This window comes from Crocuta crocuta, unplaced genomic scaffold (assembly GCF_008692635.1).
Source record: "Crocuta crocuta isolate KB4526 unplaced genomic scaffold, BGI_CrCroc_1.0 scaffold262, whole genome shotgun sequence".
Classification (NCBI taxonomy): Eukaryota; Metazoa; Chordata; class Mammalia; order Carnivora; family Hyaenidae; genus Crocuta; species Crocuta crocuta.
In genome coordinates, this window is record NW_027528869.1 from 6,294,165 (window position 1) to 6,316,866 (window position 22,702).

A 22,702-nucleotide genomic window follows, 5' to 3' on the forward strand; every position below is an offset into this window, starting at 1 on the left:
CTCTCTCTCTCTCTCACTCCCTGTATCTCTCAAAAATAAATAAACATTAAAAATTTTTTAAAATACATGGCATCACAAACTAAATGGCCATTAAATGTCACTTGACTAATAAGACAATGCACTATTCTATGAAACCTTGTGCATGTAATCATTCAGCTGAACAACCAAGATAAAGGAGCTAAAATATTTTTTTTAAACCTAATTATCTATATTTAGTGTTAACCTTTTAAATTCGCTGAAAATCTATGGTTCTCAATGTCAGGTCAAACTTTAGACTTTTAGTGGTAATCAATATTATCCTTTCAGAAAATGAAGATTCTTCCACAAATTTTGATTTGGGCCCCTTTTCTATTTGCTAGAAAATCTTCAGAGGTTAGATTTGCCAGATTAAATACAGGACACTCAATTAAATTTGAATTTCAGTAATCTCATGTAATTAGTACACACACTTAAAAAAAATCATTCATTGTTTATTTGAAATTCAAGTTTAACTGGGTGTCCTGTATTTTTATTTGCTAAATCTAGTATTCCTACGGAGGTTACTAGTATGTGCTACAGATTAACGAATCCAAAACATAACAAAACATAGCCTTAGAAGGACAGTGCAGGATATTGAAAGAGAACAGGTCTAATTTGCATCCTAAAATGTAGCTCAGCCTAAATGCACCCTATGTGGAAAAGTAAAACCCGCTGATACAGGTTTTACATACAGGTGACACATGCAGTGGCCAGGCCAGGGATTACCAATCACATTAGCTTCCCAAGACTAATTAGGGTTTAATGATGATAGCTACAGTCTTTATTTATCATTCCAGTCTCCATCACAAGAGAGACTACAGTAAGAGAGGTAAAGAAAATTACAGCAAAATCTAAGAAGTAGGTGTACCTGTCAAACTACATCAGTTCAACTAGAAAACGGTTGGAAATTTCTGTATTTTACCATGCCGGATAAAGTAAAGAGCACCTTAATGCTCATAGCAGCTGGAGAATTTTCAGTGGGGATTTTAGGGAATGCGTTCATTGGATTGGTAAACTGCATGAACTGGCTCAAAACTAGGAAGATTGCCTCCATTGATTTAATCCTCACAAATCTGGCCATGTCCAGAATTTGTCTATTATGTGTAATACTGTTAGACTATTTTATACTGGAGCTGTATCCGGATGTCTATACTACTGGTAAACAAATGCGAATCATTGACTTCTTCTGGACACTAACCAACCATTTAAATGTCTGGTTTGCCACCTGCCTCAGCATTTTCTATTTCCTCAAGATCGCGAATTTCTTCCATCCCCTTTTCCTCTGGATGAAGTGGAGAATTGACAGCGTGATTCCTAGGATCCTGCTGGCATGCCTGGCCCTCTCTGTGCTCATTAGCCTTGTCGTCACTGAGAATTTGAATGATGACTTCAGGTCTTGCGTTAAGGTAAAGAAGAAAATAAACGTAACTGTGAAATGCAGAGTGAATAAAGCCCAATATGCCTCCATCAAGATTTGCCTCAACCTGTTGACCCTATTCCCCTTTTCCGTGTCCCTGGTCTCATTTCTCCTCTTACTCCTCTCCCTGTGGAGACATACCAGGCAGATGAAGGTCGGTGCCACAGGGCGCAGAGACCCCAGCATAGAAGCCCACGTGGGAGCCATGAAAGCTGTCATCTCCTTCCTCCTCCTCTTCATCGCTTACTATTTGGCTTTCCTCGTAGCCACTTCCAGCTACTTTATGCCAGAGACCGAATTAGCAGTGATGATGGGTGAGTTGATAGCGCTCATCTATCCCTCAAGCCATTCGTTTATTCTAATTCTGGGGAACAACAAATTAAGACAGGCGTCCCTAAGGGTGCTTTGGAAAATAGGGTATATCCTAAAAAGAAGAAATCGCTAACACCGTAAATGGATCTGAAGACTATCGTTTACTGGGATGAAGGAAGACATGATGTTTCTTAGTTGTCTTCAGTTCTCGCATTAATGTTGGTTTCGTATGGTTAATTACTCTTAAATACATTTAAAATGTCTATAGTTGTAGCTTAGGAAATCTCACGGAGAGATGATTTTGCCTCTTTCTCTCTCTCCCTTCTCTCTCTCTCCCTCCCTTCAAAGTTTTTTTTTTTTAAACATGTTTCAGAATATATAAAAGTTAATATCCTCATATTAACTGTCAGAGGAGAGAGTATTTTCATAGTTGGGTCTAAATCATTTCTCTAGATGCAAAATTGTACAACTAATTCAGAACAACTGTAATAGCATCTCCTTGTTATTTGCATCCTTATGAAAAGCAGCTCACTCATCCCCATGGTCCTAGTTACACTTTTTTCTCAGGTCATCTGACTAGTCTCCACCTTTGGAAAAAGCTCAATCTGGTGAAGGTCTTAAGTGTTGTGCAATTCTACGAATGTCGCAGAAATGAATACCGATTATTATCACCGTTAAGATATATATTGTGATGAAAATAAAGATTGTCACAGCAAGTTTGAAAATTATTTTAGACTAGAGATGAATGAAGGGAAGATACTCTATCTGTGTGAGAGAAGGAGAGTTTATATAGAACGTTTCTGTAAAACAACGTTGGCTAAAACAACAAACAATTTATTGCTTATTGAAGTATATTTCTCCACAAAAGAAACGTGTAAGTTTGCTTTTAGCAAAGTAGGACTACACCGGGAACTGATTGTCATCATACCCTTATCAGATGAAATCTTCAATCAAAAACTTATGTATTGAGATGTTAAAATGTCAAAACTGTCAAAGGAAGCACTGATTCAATACAGATCATCTCTACACGCCGGGAGAATACTATTTGGATTATACACAAGTTATCTATGAAATATCTATTTGGGAAATTTCAACAAAAGCACGTCCTTTATGTTGTGGAAAGGATATTTTGGAGTGATTGACCCTGTTACCAATCAGCCTAGAGTAGCTATAACCTTTGTGTGTGGAAGAGAAAATGTTTATAAATATCCTCATCATCGATGAATCTGGCGAAAATAAAAATTACTTCCACATGAGTTTCATATGTTAATCTTTATTCTCCGAATCTGACTGTGCAAGATACACATTGATTAAACTGGTAGATTTTAAAAGATTTATCCTGACTGCCTTGTAAGCTAAAGAAACTAGAAAATTAGCTGCATAAACCGAAGCCTACATTCTTTTCAATATTGACTTAAAGAGTACCTGTCCCCACCACCCACTTAGGCAGAGACCAATTTATTTAGATTTATTAGACATGGGAACAACAGCAACAAAAGCCCCCGAAGGCTAGGGGAAATCTTAGAAAAATCTTCATGTTTGATGTCTTCATATTGTGGACCCTAAAAAAGTGATCATCTGCACACATTACACAAATAACACTTCAATATTCAATTTCTCTGTGAATAACAGCCAGGCAAAGGATACTAAGGTGGAAACAGAGGCCTATTAGAAATCTCTTACTATACATAATTCTACTTTACTGGTATATCAAGGATGAAAGTCATATAGCCAAAGCAAGTGGTTTATCTTCTGAGAATATATTAGTTCTGAGAAATTATGCAAAAATGATAATAACTTAGAGTTGAAAGAAGGGTTTGTACTACTTCTTTTACTCCCAGCGTTTGGGAGTAGAGTTTTTTAGGTTTGCTCTAAAAGAGTGTAGCAAACTGGTTACAGAGAGTGCAGACAAATTCCTTCTTCTTTTTTTTTTTTATGTTTATTCATTTTTGAGGGGGGAGAGGCAGAGAGAAAGGGAGACACAGAATCTGAAGCAGGCTTCAGGGCCTGAGCTGTCAGCACAGAGCCCCACACGGGGCTCAAACTCACAGACCAGGAGATCATGACCTGAGTCAAAATTGGACTCTTAACGGACTGAGCCACCCTGGTGTCCCTTCCTTCTTGTTTTCACTCCTTGTTTAATAAGTACATGTACACTCATACATCGAATATCTGAGTGTTAGGCATGACCCTGGATGCTGTAAATACAGATGAAAGGTGATAAAGTCCATGCTCTCAAGTAATGTGTAGTCATGGAAAACATTATGGAAGACAGATAACGATCGAGTAAATAAACTCATGGTTTTTTTGACTCATCTTTGACTCAAGTCATGACTGATGCAACTGAGAATTCCTGCAGGAGAGGAATCACTCTCTACAGTGTAGTCAGACTAGACCTACCTGAGAAACTGAGATTTTAAGCTGAAACTTGAATCACATGTATAACCCTGCCACGCACCGTCTTGGACAAGTAATATCTCGAAAAGACGGCACAGCAAGTGCCAGTACCCTGAGGAACAAGTGTTTGAAGAAGAGTCATAAGATCAGAGTGACCAGAACATGGTGAGCCAAGGGGGTGACTGGCAAGATCATGAAATGCCTTGGAGGTCATCAGAGGGAATTTAGACTTCAGTGCAATGGGAAGACATTGAAAATGTGATATAATTTTTTATATGTAGATGTGAGCTTACTTTGGTTATAAGAATAGATGTAGTATGTGTTGTAATGAGGAAGAGTACAATTAAGGGGACCAACTAGTAAGTTATAGTGTCGTAAGTGATCCCTGTGAGAAATCATAGTAACGTAGATTTGGAGGGCGGTAATCGAGTAGACTTTGTTTAAAAGACACACATTTCCTTTCCTTTTAATTTAATTTTACTTTTTTTGAGAGAGAGAGCGAGAGAGCTTGTGCACTATCTAGTGGGGGAGGGGCAGAGAGAATACTAAGCAGGCTCCAGGCTCAGCTTGGAGCTTGATGTGTGGCTCGATCCCTCAACTGTGAGATCAAGACCTGAGCCAACATCAAGAGTCAGGTGCTTAACCTACTGAACCACCCAGGTGCCCCAAGACTTTTTAAAACTTAAATATTTTTATTTTTTTAAGTGATCTCTACACCCCACACGGGGCTCCAACTCACAACTCCGAGATCAAGAGTCACACACTCCACTGACTGAGCCAGTCAGGTGCCCTGAGTTAGGGCATTTTAAAATGGATGAATTCTGGGGCGCCTGGGTGGCTTAGTCGGTTAAGCGTCCGACTTTCGCTTAGGTCATGATCTCGCGGTTCGTGGGTTCGAGCCCCGCGTCGNGATGAATTCTATATATTGTACAGGTAAAGCTGATCAGTCTTATTACTTGGTTAGATAGGGGGAAAGGATTGAAGAAAAAGAAGATTCAAAATACCTTAAGATTGTTTTTACATTAGCAACTGAGACGACATGGCTACTTAAGATGAAGTGACAAATGCTAACAAGGGATGGGAGAACCAAAATAAAAAATTATTTTTTAACGTATTGTGTTTGAGAGATCTATGAAATGACCAAGTGAAAATGTCAAATAAATAGCTGAAAATAGGAATCTGTACCTAAGGACTGAAATAACAGATACATATTTGGAAGTCAGCAACATAGAAATGGGGTGACCTAAAAAAGTTACAGAGAATTGAAACCAGCTTGGAACCCTGAGATATTCAAATCTTTAGAGGTTAAATTACAGAGAAAAGACCAGCAAAAGAAAACAAGAAGGTAAGAAAAAAAGCAAGGAAAGTCTGGTGGAATGGAAATAAGGGATGTCAGTATGTTAGGAAGAGGGAGAGATCAGCTTTCAAATGATGTTGAGAAAAACACTAAAATTGGTATAACAAAGTAACCATTGGTTTTGGCGGCACGGATGTAATTGATAACCCAATGGCAAGAGCAGCATTAGTGAAGTGTACGGACAGAAGCTAGGGTCAGTGGGGAGGGTTTAGGAGGGACTATAACTCGAGAAAGCAGAGAGATGGTGAATGTATAATTTTTTAGTAAGTTTTGTTATTGAGGAGAGTAGAGAATGGAACATGGGGCCAAGACGAAATTTTAGTGTCTTCACCGGTTCTGTTTTGAAGTTGGATGATACAGTGTGTGCATGCAAACTGAAATGATTCGACAGAGAAGGGAATAATAATATAGAAGAAGGGTAGGAATTGCTGGGGCAGTGATGTTAAAATCGTTGTCTCTGACATTAAAGGATGGAACCCTCAGACCCAAGATAGGGCTGTTTAGGCGGATGAGCCTAAAAATATGAAACGTCCAGATTTCCTGGAACCCTCAGGGCCAACAAGAGCAAACCCTTAACACTTACAAGAACGGGAGAGCCTCCCCACTTCTGAAAACTGTTCAACTAACTCAGTTTGAAGCAAGTTAATATTTATTCTGCTCAGAAAATGCCCTGCCACTCCTCGTGACTTCCAGACAAAGTTTCAACACAGCCTAATAAGGTGAGTACAATTTCTCTTTCAAAACAATATAGCTTCAAGCTAATACTAGCACATGTTGTTAACGTTATCAGCCAAAGCAATCGAACATGCTGGAAATGGGTCTTGAGAGGGATGGATCAAAAGGCTCTCTTTATTCAGTCTGGGTATGAAGAATTTATTGACCTGGGGGCCCTCAATAATGATTTAGGGTTCATATTCTGACAAGGGAGCATAAATACAGCCCTAATATTCTGTTGGGAAAGCTCCATGAAATTGTACACAATGTTGGCCTCATATGTAAGGTAGAATTGCTGCAATGTCATTGACAGGATATTAAGAAGGATCAGAAAGCTCAGGAAGATGGTAATGACAGAAAAGATAAACTATGTAAGACTCAAGAAACCACCTAACTATGTTCCCCCAGGAGATTCCTGAAGGCGTTTTCTTCACTGAGGCAGTAATGAATGTTCTGGTGAGGGGAACACTTGCATTATGGAGAACTCAATGATGGGATGTCCTCTGTAGGCCAGGATTGGCTGATGGGAGTGGCTGCCAGGAACCTGGGCTCCATGCATCCATGAATCCATTGGAATTGTCTGTTGTAGCACTGAACCATCATCACCATATAGAGCACCAAGGCCAGCCAGGGTGCTAATCCTCATATAGTGATCTGCAGGAATCTATGGTCGGCACTAAGAAAAATGATATTCCTAGGATTCAGATAGATAAACAATCAAGCAGTGTGCTTCTTGAATTGTGTAAGAAAAAAAAAAAAGAATACTAAGAAGTTACTGTAAGAGAAAACATTTTTCCCTCTCAAGCTTCTAACTCTTAGTCACTTCACTTCATTGACTGCAGAGGAGGCTGGATCCCACTGGGGAGTGACATTGCCAGGTTTCATGGTACATGCTTTCCCAATCTCGATCCTCCCCAAAAGGAACTGTACTCACTGGACAGAGTAGTGGGGAACCAGGGAAAGAGATAATTACATTCTTTGAGAGTTGTTAAATATAAGATATGACCAGGCAGTAATACCAGAGCAACTAAAATGCCATCATGATCCTCCAGTGAGAGTGGAAGCCCAGGGGGGACAAATCCTTCTGTGGCTCCAATGAGTTCACATACCTCCCATGTGGACTTCGGAGAGTGGAGGCGTGGAGGAAGGCAGTGAGAAGTGCGTGGCTAAATCTCTCCATCTAATGTAGTATTAATGGCCTAGGAACACTGAATAATCCAGCAACATTGAGGAGAACATAGGAAGATAAAGCTGGAGATGTGGGATGGTTCCAGATTGTGAAGACTGTTGTCAGTGACAAAGTGTGGTTGATTCTATGGGCGGCAAAGAAATTTTTGGAGACTGGGAGTAGCATGATCATTTTCTTTGCAAACACTTCAGACTGGGGTACAAAGTTTAATATAAAATTTTGTTTTAGGAGGAGGGGTAGCTCCTTATGAAGAGATTTATTTCTTCATAAATCTGGCAAGCTGGAAGTTCCTCCTGGTGGGCTGGGAAACAGCTGGATGATACTGAGAGAGCAGAAATGGGGACTAGAGCTCTGAACTGAAGATGATATTGCTGGGCACGTGTCTTACTAGGAAAGCCATGTTTTGGTATCTCTTTCTGAAAACAAAGCAGGGCATTAAATGGGTTATTTGTGAATGTCCTTACCTGTTCACTCATTTTAAATTATGCAAAACTATTGATTTGGACATAAGACCATGAGCTTTGCTGCCCAGTAGTTGGATTGAAATGATGGGAACACATTATCTGGTAAATTACTGTCAGTTATCTTTAATGACTAGTGTTATTATGAGGCCTGTTGGCTTTTATCTTTTTATGTTCTTTTCCCCTATGCTTTCAGTAAACGATGGAAAATTGGAAAAGATCACAGCTGGGACTCCCACCCCGCTTGAGTGGTAGAAAGAAAGCTCCTACTCTATTCTCAAATCCACCCAGGTCGCCTTCAAATGTTTCCACCCTCAGGTTTAGGTACCATCATACATTTTGTGCTGTGAAATGTACCCAACCTCATCTGTAGAATGATTCCATTCCTTCAGAAACTGTATGACAAGCCTATCAAGGTATGGAGAATACCTGCGCCCCCCGAGATTAATTCCACTTCCAAGGAGAAGGTCAGTTCAAGGTCTGATTTCAGAACTGAACTTGGCAGGGCATGTGGGAATAAACAGAATTAAACATGTTTACTTTGTGTCTGTCATTTTACCTGTAAATTCTCCATTAATACTGATACTAAAAGCAAATGACTTCTATATTCTTTATAGAAATGTCCACCAGAACCTTCATTTTTATCCTCACCTCGTTTTATGGTCTGCCTTTGGAAGCCACCTGCATTTACACGTGTGAGTCCCCGTAGGTACAACCAAATGTGGACGGACCCTCAGAGAAACAAGATCTTCTGGGTTAAGCACAGTTCCTACATTGTCTACCTGGAGCCCAACTGAGAGATACTTTTCTATAAAAGCTCTTTATGTTCGTCTCCATTCAGGGGCTTTGGAGGCGGATGGAACAAGTGTGCTGTCATTAATATAAGTATGCTCATTCATTTAAGAAATGTGGTACATAAACTTTCACGCTGTAGTCATTTGCTGAGGCTGCTGTAACAACGTACTACAAACAGAGTGGCTTAAACAACAGAAATCCACTTCCTCACCGTTCTGGAGACTAGAAGTCCAAGAACAAGATGTTGGTTCGGTCTGAGGGCTCTGAGGACCATCTTTTCCAAGCGTCCCTCCCAGCTTCTAGTGGTTTGCTGGTAATCATGGCTTCTGCTATGTCACCCCAATCTCTGCCTTTATCTTCACGTGGCATTCTCCCCGTGTATGTGTGTGTGTCCAAATTTCCCCTACTTATTTATTAATTGTTATTGTTTCTGGTCACTTTTCTCTCTATTTTTTTTAAAAAAAATATTGAGGTGTAGGGGCGCCTGTGTGGCTCAGTTAGTTAAGTGTCTGACTCTTGGTTTCAGCTCAGGTCATGATCTCAAGGTTGTGAGTTCGAGCCGCCATTGGGCTCTGTGCTGACGATGACAGCCTGCGATTCTCTCTCTCTCAAAATAAATAAATAAACTTAAAAACACGGAAGTGTAGTTGACATATAATATATTAGTCTCAAGAGTACAACATAGTGATTCAACATTTACGTACATCATGAAGTGATCACCCTGATAAATCTACCTGCCATCCGTCAGTATACAAAATTGTTACATATTATTAACTGTATTCCTTATGCGTACATCGTAACCCTGTGTTTTATTTATTTTATAAATGTACGTTTGTACCTTTTTAATCTGCTTTTTAATTCTGTTTTGCCCATCCTCCCCCCACTTCCCTCTGGCAACTACTGGATCGTTTTCTGTATCTATGAGCCTATTTCGGTTTAGTTTTGTTTGTTCATTTGCTTTACTTTTTAGATTCTACATATAAGTGAAATCATATGGTATTTGTCTGTTCTGTCAGACTTACATCACTTAGCATAATACCTTCTAGGTCTACCTGTATTGTCACAAATAGCAAGGTTTCCTTCTTTCTTTATGTCCAAGTAATATTCCATTGTATCCATATACCTTATTCTCTCTATCCATTCATCTGCTTCCATATCCTAGCTACTGTAAAGAATACTGCAATGAACATAGGGGTACATGCATCTTTTCAAAATAGTATTTTCATTTTCTTTGGATAAATGCCCAGAAGTGGAATTGCTGGGTTGTATTGCAGTTCTATTTTTGATTTTTTTAAAGAACCTCCAAGCTGTTTTTTCTACTGGCTGCACCATTTTGCATTCCCATCAATGGTACATGAGTGTTCCCTTTTCTACATATCTTCACCAACACTTGAGCCGTAATATGTTACATATGAGTTAAAGGACTTCCAAAAATCAAGGGGGGTTACAAGGTAATTCTCTCTGTGTCTGAGCTGAGAAGAGAGTATGTGTACTCGGATATGAAGTTGGCAAAGTCCATCGCTGGTGTCAAGAATGAAATTTTTTGCTTTATGCTATTGGTGGTAGTTAAGTCCTCACAAAATTATTAAAATCAGAACTACCTCTAAAACTGCACGATACAGAACATTTGGAGTCCAATCTGGGTTTTGTATTGCCAAACCTGTCCTTCTTGTCCCCTGACTAAGAACTGTGACCCTAGAAGGACAACAAGAGCCAGGGCTTTAATGCTGATGACTTTATTGACGATTTGAAGTTGGAGAAAGAAAGGCCAAGTATACATCACTGAAAAGTCCATGGTCACCAGTTGATCTCTATCAATTTCTAAAACAAAGAGAAGAATTTTAGACAGAAGTATTCATTTTGGCTTGGGCATTATCTATGCTGATATTCTACTAGCAGGTAGTCTCATTACAAGACATCATGTTAAGAGAGAGAGGAGGAGGAGGACACGGGAGAAGGCGAACAAAAGAGAGTAAGAGAAGGAAGAGAGAGGAAAAGAGGAAGAGGAGACGGGAAGTAAATCTTAGGGAGATTGTAGGTTAATATAAGAAAGACAGAATCAAAAAAAAAAAAAAAAAGAAAGAAAGCTCAGGATGGAAGTAACACCTGCTCTTATGAGAATGGGGGAGACTTTTCTATGGGTAAGGTTGAGGCAAGGAGAACTGTGACAAAGACAGGAAATTTAAGAGGGAGTAAAGTCAAGATTTAAATGAGAGAAGGAACATAAGCAAGAAGAGAGAATTAGGAAATAGAAAAAGAGAAAGTCACTAGATTGGTGAATAAGAATACAACTGATACCTAGAGATCACGGGAGGCCTCTTTAGTTGGTTTTCCTTGTCATTGGCCACCGCATTCACCACTCTGGCCATCTCTTTCACGCTGGCCACCACGGCCACCACGGCCACCACGGCTACCCTGGCGATGTCGGTTTCTTTGGCCACCTGGACCACCTAGACCACCTGGGCCACTTTGGTCACTCAGGCCACCTCGGCCGCCTGGGCCACGTAGGCCCCATCTGCTATATGGGCTTCCCAGGCCTCCCTGGTTGTAAGGCCTGAGCTGAAGACCATGGCCTTTCTTTCTATTGTTGCTCATCTTGCCACTCTGATCTCCATCTTCTCCTTGGGGTTTGCCTTGTAAGTCTTCTGGGGTTTCTTCCAGTAATTCATTATCTGCTTAGGCAAGAGAACACAGATTCAGAAAGGAACAAGTCAAAAGAAACATTAGCCACAAACTTAAACGAGGCAAGTATGGGATCTACCAGAGCCTAAATGTAGATAGAAGTAATATATTCCTGGTTTCAGTGGGACTAGGTAATGACCAGGGCCTAGAGAAGGGGCAGAAGAGAAGGGGCAGAGAGATCCTGGCCTCGTAAGAATGCGTGTACTTAGCAGCTCTCGTTTGTCCATTTGCCACTTACTCTCCCCTCTTTTAATGCTTCTGCTTCATCTATATTGCCATCGATCCTGAACTTGCCATGGTGTACATTCAATCTATACTTGCCAGGTAGCTCATGATGTCTAAGAAGAACCACCGGACAGATTCAGTGTGTTTACTTCCAGACATGCATGACAGTTTGACATGAATCTATTGGACGAGGGGAGATTATTAGCAATGCTGCTCACCCCGGTAGCATAGCAATCATGGGACACCCTCCCCCCTTTCTTCTATCACCTTCTACAAATTGTTAAGTCTATGGCAAGCAGAAGGTACAAATAAAGCCCGCCATATATCATGTCCTTTTGCACGTTTCTGGTACCTATAATTGAGGCCCAAGGCCTCATCATTTCTCTCTCTTTTTTTAAGGTTTTATTTTTAGTAATCTCCACACCCTACATGGGGCTCAAACTCACAACCCTGAGATCAAGAGTTGCACGCTCTACCGACTGAGCCAGTCAGCCCTGCCCCCACTTTTTAGAAGATTTGATTTTTAAGTAATCCTTCACCATCTCTTGTATCAACATTCAATCACTGCTTCATAATCTCTTGGCTGTCATCCTTCTAATCATTTTCTTCAGACTTCACCACATATTTTATTGCACACCCATATATTATATTGTGCCTTCTGTCAGGTGTTAGGATTCCAAACTTAAAATACACAGTCTGTGCTCTCGGGCTGCATTCTCAGTGTTTTCAGATCCACTAAGAAATTGCTGTCTCCCTTTCTTATTTAAAAATCTTTTCGTTGCCCATAGAAAAAATTTTAAGTACAGTTCGCCATTTACAACACCCTTCACAAAATGAAGTTTACCCACTTCTCCAGCTCTATCTTCCTATATTCACTTCAACCTTACTGATTATTTAGTGTTCTTAGATTATTGAAAATAACACATGCATAGGGGCGCCTGGGTGGCTTAGTCGGTTAAGCGTCCGACTTTCGCTTAGGTCATGATCTCGCGGTTCGTGGGTTCGAGCCCCGCGTCGGGCTCTGTGCTGACTGCCAGCTCAGAGCCCGGAGCCTGTTTCAGTCTGTGACTCCCGCTCTCTCTGACCCTCCCCTGCTCACGCTGTCTCTCTCTCTCTCTCTCTCTCCTAGAAATAAAAATAAAAGAAAATAAAAAAAAAAGAAAAGAACACATGCATAGATGTAGCCTTGCATTTGCCTCTGCTTTCCCCCACTTCTCCGGTCTCCACGGTCCAGATCACATGGCCTCTCCTGTAGGAGGCTCCCCCTTCTCTCCCCTGTTCTCAGCTTCCCTAAGGCCTTACTTTGCCACTTTTCTGATCGTGATCATTGTTATGTCCAAGTTCAATCTCCCATTAGATCCTGCGTTTTTTGAAGACAGGAACAATGTTTCATTTACTTTTGCATCCTTGTACCAAGTACAGGATCCTGCCATGGTTACTGGTTTGTCTGTTTGTTTTTAATGATTTTTTAAAATGTTTATTTATTTTTGAGACAGAGAGAGGGTGCGAGCATGGATGGGGTGGAAGGAGAGGAGACACAGAATCTGAAACCGGCTCCAGGCTCTGAGATGTCAGCACAGTGCCCGACGCAGGGCTCCAAACCCATGAACCGCAAGATCGTGACCTGAGCCAAAGTCGGATGCTTAATCGACTCAGCCACCCCAGGAGGCCCTGCCATGGTTATTGTTAAATAGTGAATTGTATTGAATCAATGTTGTGGTAGAACATGTGGATACTTAAAGCACTTCTTTGGGGAACCCTCAAATAGACATGCTCTTACAAAGGCAACCAAGGCCAGGTATCTGAAGCAAGAAAAAATCAGAAAGACAACAGTGAACACATTGTCTAGAACTGAGAGAACTCTTACTTAAGTTTCAAGCAAATTACTTCCCCCTGCCCATTTTTTTTTTCTTTTGGTCTTTGATCCTCCTTCTGCAGTGTGGAACTAATAAGATTAAACTATAGAGTGCAATGGTTGAAAAAGGAACTTTAAAAAAAATTTTTTTTAACATTGATTTATTTTTGAGAGACAGAGCATGAGCAGAGGAGGGGCAGAGAGAGAGACACAGAATCGGAAACAGGCTCCAGGCACTGAGTTGTCAGCGCAGAGCCTGACACGGGGCTCAAACTCCAGAACCTTGAGATCTTGACCTGAGCCGAAGTCAGACGCTTAACCAACTGAGCCACACGGGCGTCCCAAAACAGGAACTTTTAAAGGCTAAGCATGATTTTTTTTAAGTAAAAATCACAGATTTTTATCTGGATTATTTTTATCACCCAGACTATTTTAGAATCCATTTAGAAAAATTCTAAATAAGTTGATTGAATTCAAAACAACTCACCTAATACTTGGGGCATTTCGTCTTCCTCTTGAGGGGCTTCTTCAAAGAAAGAACAAAAAAAAAAAATGAGGTATGAAATGACATCATAACATGAATGGAAGGAACGTTGACAACCCAGGAACTGGCGAAAAATCATTAAGCTCATAAAGGTTTTCGTTAAGCAACAACATTTGGGGTTGACATTTGCTCAATTTTGCCACCTCTTTGGTGGCATGACTTGTAATTCATCAGCTCCCTCGTGTACTCTGGTCCTTTCTTAATCTTCCCTTCCACACACACTCCCACCCACATTGGAATGGACTGCCGGGTTTTCATTTGAAGTGGGTACAGCTCTGAGAAAACTTCTCATTGAAAGTGGGATCAAGGCTTAATAACAAAGGAATTAAACATTAGGGCTGTAAATAAATAAGGTATAATGATAAGGTCACAGATGGAACAGCTATAGCACTTTGTTAAATTACAGGGTATCTTTATGATTCAAATTAGTTAAATGTCAATGGAGATAATTCCCTTACAAATGTAAGGCATTTGTGTTATTCAATCATTAGCCATTGGTTGTAGGGGGATTTAGAAAAAAGAACATTTACAAATGAGTAAGTGTCCCGTTCTGCCAATATTCAGCACTATTTAGATCTCTGACCTGCAGTGTGACACGGAAGGAGGCCCTCCCTGACAATATGACTGAGGATCACGGAAACGTATGGGCCTGCTATTTCTTTTTGCATCTCTCTTGATTCAATTTTGAGAGCTTTTCAAGAGACAAAACACTCAGCAGAGAGAAAACATAAGATAGACTGAGAAGCAAAAAAGAGAGGAATGCATGCTTGAACCAGGATTTACCTAGGTCTTCAAAAAAGAAAAAGGAGACATCTAACATATGATGTGATAAAACTCTAGCTATACATTTGTAGAAAGACAAGTCAGTTTAGTATAAGAGGTTAAGAAAATGCCTAGAACTCAAAATAGTAGTAGTAGTAGTAGTAGCAGCAGTAATAAAATTTGGATATAAGGGACCAACATTTCCCAAACTGGAAACTCAGTCCTAACCATTGGTTCTGAAGCAGAGATGACAGTCATATATTTTTACTGACGTTGCGTTACATATAATGAAAGGAAGAGTCTCAAAGATTGTAGACCAAACAGAGGTTATGTGACATCTTGCAACAGAAAAAAAAAAAAGATACTTGAGGTAGGCAGAGTAAAAGGTTTCTCCAGGAACTCCCTACTGTTAATTAAGCATGTCTTAATGTTAATGCTTTGCTGGAGGGAAAAACAACCTTAGTTTGACAATAGCTAGGCCTCCAGTATCCTGGGGTGGGGGGGCTTCTTTAGCATATGAACGTCTCATTGGAAGTGTTCCCCCCCACCCCCACCTTACCTCTCCCAGCTCCATAGTATATAACCAGTCTCTCCTCATGGTTCCATGGGTCTTCCTGCCCATAGGTCCTGTCCCTGTGCTTTAATAGAATAACCTTTTTGCCCTCAAAAAAGAGAGAGAGAGAGAGAAAGAAAGAAAGAGAGAGAGAGAGAGAGAGAAAGGAAGGAAGGAAAGAAGGAAGGAAGAAAAGGAAAAGAAGAAAAGAAAGAAAAGAAAAGAAGAGAAAAGAAAAGAAAGAAAAGAAAAGAAGAGAAAAGAAAAGAAAGAAAAGAAAAGAAGAGAAAAGAAAAGAAGAGAAAAGAAAAAAATTGGGAACTGACACCATCTACAACCATCTAGTTCACTGTCCACAGTAACATGACTTTACTCTTTCAGAAAACTCTTGTCAGGAAGATAAATGTTTCAAATATTATTTATTTCAGGAATTTGCCCCANGAAAAGAAGAGAAAAGAAAAGAAAGAAAAGAAAAGAAGAGAAAAGAAAAGAAGAGAAAAGAAAAAAATTGGGAACTGACACCATCTACAACCATCTAGTTCACTGTCCACAGTAACATGACTTTACTCTTTCAGAAAACTCTTGTCAGGAAGATAAATGTTTCAAATATTATTTATTTCAGGAATTTGCCCCAAACTCGTTTAAACTAACGTGAATCTGTTCAACTTTTTAATGGCATCAGTTGCTTAGTCTCCAAGACTCTTCACAGCACCTCAGTCCACTTGCCTCCTAAACTCAAAAGTCAGGAGCCTTACTCATTCCTAATAAAGCTCTCCTTGAACCAGACCCTAGAAACTTAGTTTTAAAGATCTCAACTTGAGCCTTTCCTCTCAGAAGCACTCTCCCTTACCAAAGTAAGAATAAACTGTCATCTTTGCTTTAATGACATTATTTGGGTGGTTTTCTGGGGCATTCTCCTTTTACCAATTTTTTAAGCTATATTTTACTAGTTAAGTTTTTCAACATTTTCATAAACATTTTATGCAATACTCAGAAACAGAGCACTGCACTTTACTGGACCATAAGGCTGTCTTTGGGAAGTGGGTGTAGTAGTGACAGAAGTCAAGAAACAAATCATTTTGGGGACACCTGGGTGACTCTGTCAGGTAAGCCTCCGGCTTCAGCTCAGGTCATGATCTCACAGTTCATGGGTTCAAGCCCTGCTTTGGGTTCTATGCTGACAGATCAGAGCCTGGAGCCTGCTTCAGATTCTGTGTCTTCCTCTCTCCCTGCCCTTCCCCTGCTCACACTCTGTTTCTCTCTCTCTCTCTCTCTCTCTCTCTCTCTCTCAAAAATAAACATTAAAAACATTTTTAAAAATAACAAAAATAATTTAAAAAAGAAATCATTTCAGGAACAAGAAGAGATGGGGAGCAAAAAAATTTATGTGCTGAATCAGTATTAACATGAAAATATTCAACATACTTTAGACAATTCAGTCATTTCAGGTGAAGTAAAAGCTAACAGAGAGGTTACACGATGGGGTAGGAAGATCATGGGCTTTGAAATCTGACAAGGCTGAGCAATACAGCTCTGTCACTTTCTAACTATGTGAGTTCTACTGAATATTTAAGCTCCAAAGTTATGGTTCAAATGTAAACCATGAGTAATAATATCTAGTTCAAATTGTTGGCAGTGAATATGAATGACAGAAAATATGAGACCAAACATAAACTAAACTCCCCATACATACTATATAAAACAAAATCTTTCCTCAGAATTTTACTATTATTTCCCACTAATATCCAAACTACAACAAAATATATAGCTTGACACTCAAATAGTTTTATTATAAAATATCTTCTTACGGATCCTGATTAAAATTTATATGCCTTTCAGAAAAATCAGAAATTACCATTTTAGAATTTTGAAAAGCAACTTTGTCTCAGTAGATGGCAACACGTGTAAAACTCAAATAAGTAGAATTTCATGTATTTAGCATTCCCATTTTCTTAACTTAGGCTGCTTCTGTATAATGACAAAGCATTTAATAAGAAAATAAAATTTTATTTCAATTTCTAATCCTTTATTTTATAAGAGGTCTAATATCTGGATGTTTGCAGTCATTTCAATAATTATCTGAATTTTCACTTTATATCTAGATATTGGTGCCTTTAAGACATGCCATCCATCTTCTTTATTTAAAGGAGCCACAGATGTAAAAAGAATTAACCTTTCTCTTTTATTATGTATAAATTCTTCTATCATTGTCTGAAGTTATCCATTTCTAGGAATTTCTAGATTTACTATAAATGCATGCCTGCCAAATGGTTCCCTAACCAGATCTATAAATATTTTTTAAAGTAATATAATGGAGACAAGAATTGATAGTGCTGAAATAAGGAAAATTTAATGCAAATTGTCAATATTTTTCTTTTCTTTTCTTAATGTCTATTTTATTTTAGAGAGAGAGTGAGAGAGACAGAGAGAAAACACAGGTGCAGAAGGGGACAGAGAGAGAGGGAGACAGAGGATCTGAAGCAGGTTCTGTGCTAATAGCAGAGAGCTCAATGTGGGGCTTGAGCTCACGAGCCATGAGATCGTGACCTGAGCCAAAGTCGGATGCTTAAACCACGAAGGCACCCCAATTCTCAATATTTTTAAGTGGTCGAGTGTTTGGTGTCAAGGAAATGAGATATCTAGGTGAATTACAAAATTTTCACTCAATTTTTGGATGACCTATTTCACACAAACAGAATAAGTGGAAGTCCATATTTCTAAACCCAGCAAAAGGTCACATCATGAAGACATTGGCTTGGGACTTAGGCCCAGGTTCTCTGAGAGCTGTTTTCCCTCTTTTGTTTGTCTATTCTCTGCGTATAAAGTACATACTTAGTTTCCAGGAAAGTTGAAGTCAACGTCACTCTTTTTCATGAATCTTAACCTCACCCTTGTATGATCCCCATTTCCCCATCTTACCATCATTGGTGCCCTGAGCAGAGCACAAGGCCAGCAAAACCATGGAAAGCAAGAGCAGAAGCATCCTTTTAGAAGTCATGGTGTCTTTCTCTCCCTCTCTGGATGCTGTAGGAAACTCAGACACACTCCTGTGTAAGATCCAAGAGAATGATATCACCGTTGAAGCCCATGGATTGGACACCTCTCACCAATCACTGATTTGCCATTTGGGCCCCTCCACTGACCAGCTGTGTTCAAGGTCTAGTCAAGCCCTTCACTGGCAAACCATAAATTTTCAGGTTTTTAAAATAGTTGTTCATCACCCTCAACTATTGGTTATAAGTATGAATAGTCATCTTCCATTTTGTAATATTCAGTTCAGAGCTCTGGTTCTGTTTTACAACCCTATTCAACATCGTTTAAGCCGTCCAAATGTCAATTACCTCAGGCCTCTTTCCTATAGAATTAAAGGTTAAAATAACATAAATAAAATAACATAAAATTAAAGGTTAAAATAACAAATAAAATCCATAAAATGAAAGAACGACAAAGAGTCAATAAAGTCTAATACGTCTTGCGTGGCTTGAAAAATGAGAGCATCTGTCAGTAAGAGACTAAAATCAATTTCAGACTCAGAAAACCATAGTTATTCAGAATATACCCGAGTTCATGATTTTAATGGACTGTGAAATCTTAAAACTAAAAATGCCCAGAATGGTGAGTGGGTTAGAAAACAGTATCATGCAAAAAAAATCATTGAGTGAAGTTCAGCTTGGTAAGACAGGAATATGACTAAGTATGGTAATTGTTTTACTTACATAGAACAAAGCATAATCTTATGTGTATAGTTCTGGAAGGTATAAAAAGAAGAGACCTAGTGATTTTAAAAGGAGACTATTTGGCAGATAATATAAAATAATTCCTTAGATTTGAATGATCTCGGAGTCAATTAGAATTTAATTTTAGATTTAATTAGGATGTAATTTTAGATTTAATTAGAATATAATTTAAATTAAATTTAAAATTAAATTAATAATTTAATTATTTAAAACTAAATAAATGTTAATTACCTTAGATAACATAAAATACATTTTGTGGGATTATTCAGACTTGAAACACTAGATTGAGTTCTTCCGAGAAAAATTAATTTTATCACCCACTGTGCCTAGACACTGAAGGATCTGAAACTAGTAAGTTACAAAAGAGGAGACTGAATGGGGTAGAATCATTTGTGCCCAGCCAGCTCTGCAAAATATTATCAGTGGAAAAAAGGCTTCTCCTTTTTTGAATGAAGAGTCAAGAAGTTACATGACTTTTCTGATCACTCGTAGATATTGAAATCTAGTGATCACTTTGTCACAAAACACAGACTCCGTTCGATATATTAAAATGTCCAACCCTGTTTAATGGACCCAGCTTTGATTTTCATTTAAAGTCACAGCTACTTTTCCTCCACTCAGCTAAGACCTTCTATAGACAAGTTGCCTCTCTCTTGGCCAGAGAGTGTATTTGGTCCCTGTTTTGCTTGCTTACCTAGTCTCCCAGTCAGTGGCAGCTCTTTTTGACACCCCCTAGGTTGGAGTGAAGGAAGAGATAATGAAATAAACGGAACTGAGAAAGCTTTTATTTGACTGGCGTTATCATAAGCTGACTCTATATTCTCTAGGCATGGTAGACATTTAAAAATGACTGTCTGTCATAGGAGGCTATTCATGCCTTCTTTGGAGACCTCTCCATCATTGGTGTAGTGTTATCTCTAAATTCCTTGATGAGAACACATGTATCTGCTTTCTAATTAGTTACAATCCAGTAGTTCAGCTTCTTTGTCTCAAGATTCCATCACTTCTTCAGTTGGGGCTATTGGACAGGGTCTAAGATGACCTCTCAGAGGCTCTCCCTCATGCCTAACCCACACCTAGTTTACATCATTTTTCCCTAAAAACATCTAGAGTTCAGGATGATCCCTGGTCATTCTACCCTCCTTCGTTTTATCCATAAGCAGTCACCAGGCAGCTGCCAACTTCTAATTAACATTGTGTTATATGTCTTCTGATTTGGCTAAACTCAAAGTACACAGATAATTGTTCTGTTCCATTTCAGCTGAGGGTCATCCACCAGAGCTCTTCTGCCACTGCATAGGGTATAAAGAGTTGCACCCCAGGCTATATGGATACCCTCTTAGATTACCATCTGTCTTAGTCCATTCAGGCTGCTGTAACAAAATACCACAAACTGGGTAGCGTACCAACAACTTAACTATTTCTCACAGTTTTGGAGGCTGAGGATTATAAGATCAAGGCACGGGCAGATTTGGTGTCTGTTGAGGGACTATTTCGTGGTTCACACCTTCACATGGTGGAAGGGACAAGCAAACTCTCTGGGTCTCTTGGAAGGGCACTAATCCCACTCATGAGGGCTCTGGGCTCGTGACTTAGTCACCTCTCAAAGGCCCCACTTCCTAATACCTTGACATTAAGGATGATGATTCAACATATAAATTCTGAGGAATGCAAATATTCACTGTATTACACCATCAAAGATGCTCTTAGTTCTTCCAACAGAAGATTCCCCTGTATCAGGACTTCTCTACGTATAGGAAACAGAACTCTTAGTCTGTGAATAAGATATTAGGCCAGGTGACTTTTTATCTTTTGAGAGGCCATAGACATAAATCTGGAATATCAACACTGGTCATACACTTTCATCTTATTTATTTTTGACTCACCTAATAGGAAAAGACAAAGAAAGTTGAGTTCACAAAACACGGTAAGGACTGATTCCTCCCTCTGGTCCTGGCTTTCCCTCTGGCTTCTTTTGAGTGTCTAGCACAGCATTTAGCATGTCAGCCTCCTCAAGCCCAACGGCTATTCTCAGAAAATTAACTGGCTCCCACTTCAGTGCCTTCAAGGATGTCAGATAACAGGCGTCCAACTTTGGCTCAGGTCATGATCTCACAATTTGTGAGTTCGAGCCCCGGCATCAGGCTGTGCTGACATCTCAGAGCCTGGAGCCTGCTTCAGATTCTGTTTCTCCCTCTCTCTCTCTGTTCCTCCCCAACTCATGCTGTATCTGTCTCTCTCAAAAGTAAATTTTAAAAAAGTCATTTAAAAAAAAGGATAAGAACTTTATGTCTGGAAGAACCTGGTTGGATCGGAAGAGCACACAACTCTTGATCTCAGGGTTGTGAGTTTGAGCTCCATGCTGGGTGTAGAGATTACTTAAATGAATTAAACAAAATTATTTTTGTCTGGCTTTACCTGTCCTTTAGTCAGCTATACCTACTTCCATCTGCCTCTGAGAAAATGTACTTCTTCCTTTCTGAGACTAAGTGTTCAAGCCTGCTTCCCCTCATTTCCTTTAGTAACTTGTTTCTGAAATGTTTTCTTTGTTTATCCTTGAGTCTTTGGCTTTTGATTTCTGTCTGACCTTCCTCTAAAAAGACTCTCCCAGGTGCCTGGGTGGCTCAGTCAGTTAAGCCTCCAACTTTTGGTTTTGGCTCAGGTCATGATCTCACAGATGGAGGCCCGCGAACCATCCTTAGCCCTTGCTAGCATAGCTAAATGTCAGTACCAGCTGTGGCCTCTGGACACCTTGTCATTTGGAAAAAAAAAAAAAAAAAGGTTAAATTGCCATTAGTTAGAAATGCAGCAGAATGAATGCATTTCTAATGGATACATAAAGTTTCTAACTTTGATCTTGTCAATAGCAATCATTTCAACTGTTGCATCAATAGGGATTATTCTCACCATAGGCCGTTTGTTAGGGTGGAATGTTAAAATGTATACCAGGTACTTAGAGGACTAGAGATTGAGAATTTAAGAAGACCTGGAGCCATGATTCCTTATTTTGTAGGGCTAATGACTGGAATTACCTTTCTTAACTAAGTAAATAGAAGGCAGTAATTCATCAGTTTCTATGAGAAAAGTCTAACAGCCCTCCCTTAACTGCAAATAAATATATAATATAATATAATATAATATAAATAAATAAACATTAAAATAAAAAAGAATGACTGGCCAGTGCAGAGTATGTCCAGCCTTCAGCAAAGACAGCTGCCAAACCAATCCACCAGCTTGGCAGTCAGGTGCCATTTTAATCTCTCGTAGGGCAATCTATCTCCACACGCTGTAGTGATCGCGTGCTCTGGCCTCAAGAACACATCTTTTATGTTTCAGTTTCGGTAGAAAGAGACTTAAAAAAAAGCAAGACATCACAGTGCACAACGACCGTTATCGCTGTGGCTCCAAAACAGACAGGAGTGAGAACACGTGTCTAAGAAATAGAAGCTGGAAGTTTCACTATCGACCAGATGGTGAGTGTTCAAGAATCGTATTTTGTTGTAGTGCTATGGAACTATTTATGCCCTGGATTACAAAACCAGCAACACCAGCTCAATGTTCAAGTCTTCGTAACTGACCTACACAGGTACCCTGCAGTCCAAATTTCCAAAATCAGATTAGTCATCTTTCTCTCCAACTGGACTCTTTCTTTTCCAACCCACCCTGTATGCCTCCACCATCAGG

The 22,702-nt window shown here is 39.5% G+C and overlaps 1 protein-coding gene and 1 long non-coding RNA gene across 2 annotated transcripts; both read left to right on the top strand.

The window, feature by feature from the left end:
- The first annotated feature begins 941 nt into the window (after positions 1 to 941).
- Positions 942 to 1,880, top strand: LOC144225252 (taste receptor type 2 member 7-like). The gene has a single exon (XM_077756417.1). It carries the CDS (start codon positions 942 to 944, stop codon positions 1,878 to 1,880), a length of 939 nt encoding a protein of 312 aa, XP_077612543.1.
- Positions 1,881 to 4,163: 2,283 nt separating this feature from the next.
- On the top strand, positions 4,164 to 8,348 carry LOC144225238 (uncharacterized). Its single transcript, XR_013333252.1, has 3 exons — positions 4,164 to 4,309; positions 5,971 to 6,220; positions 8,062 to 8,348. It is a non-coding gene; the product is annotated as an uncharacterized LOC144225238 (long non-coding RNA).
- The last annotated feature ends 14,354 nt before the right edge of the window (positions 8,349 to 22,702 follow it).

What these genes read in the sequence shown, in the direction of transcription:
- LOC144225252 (XM_077756417.1), top strand. Translation starts at nt 942, where the DNA reads ATGCCGGATAAAGTAAAGAGCACCTTAATGCTCATAGCAGCTGGAGAA.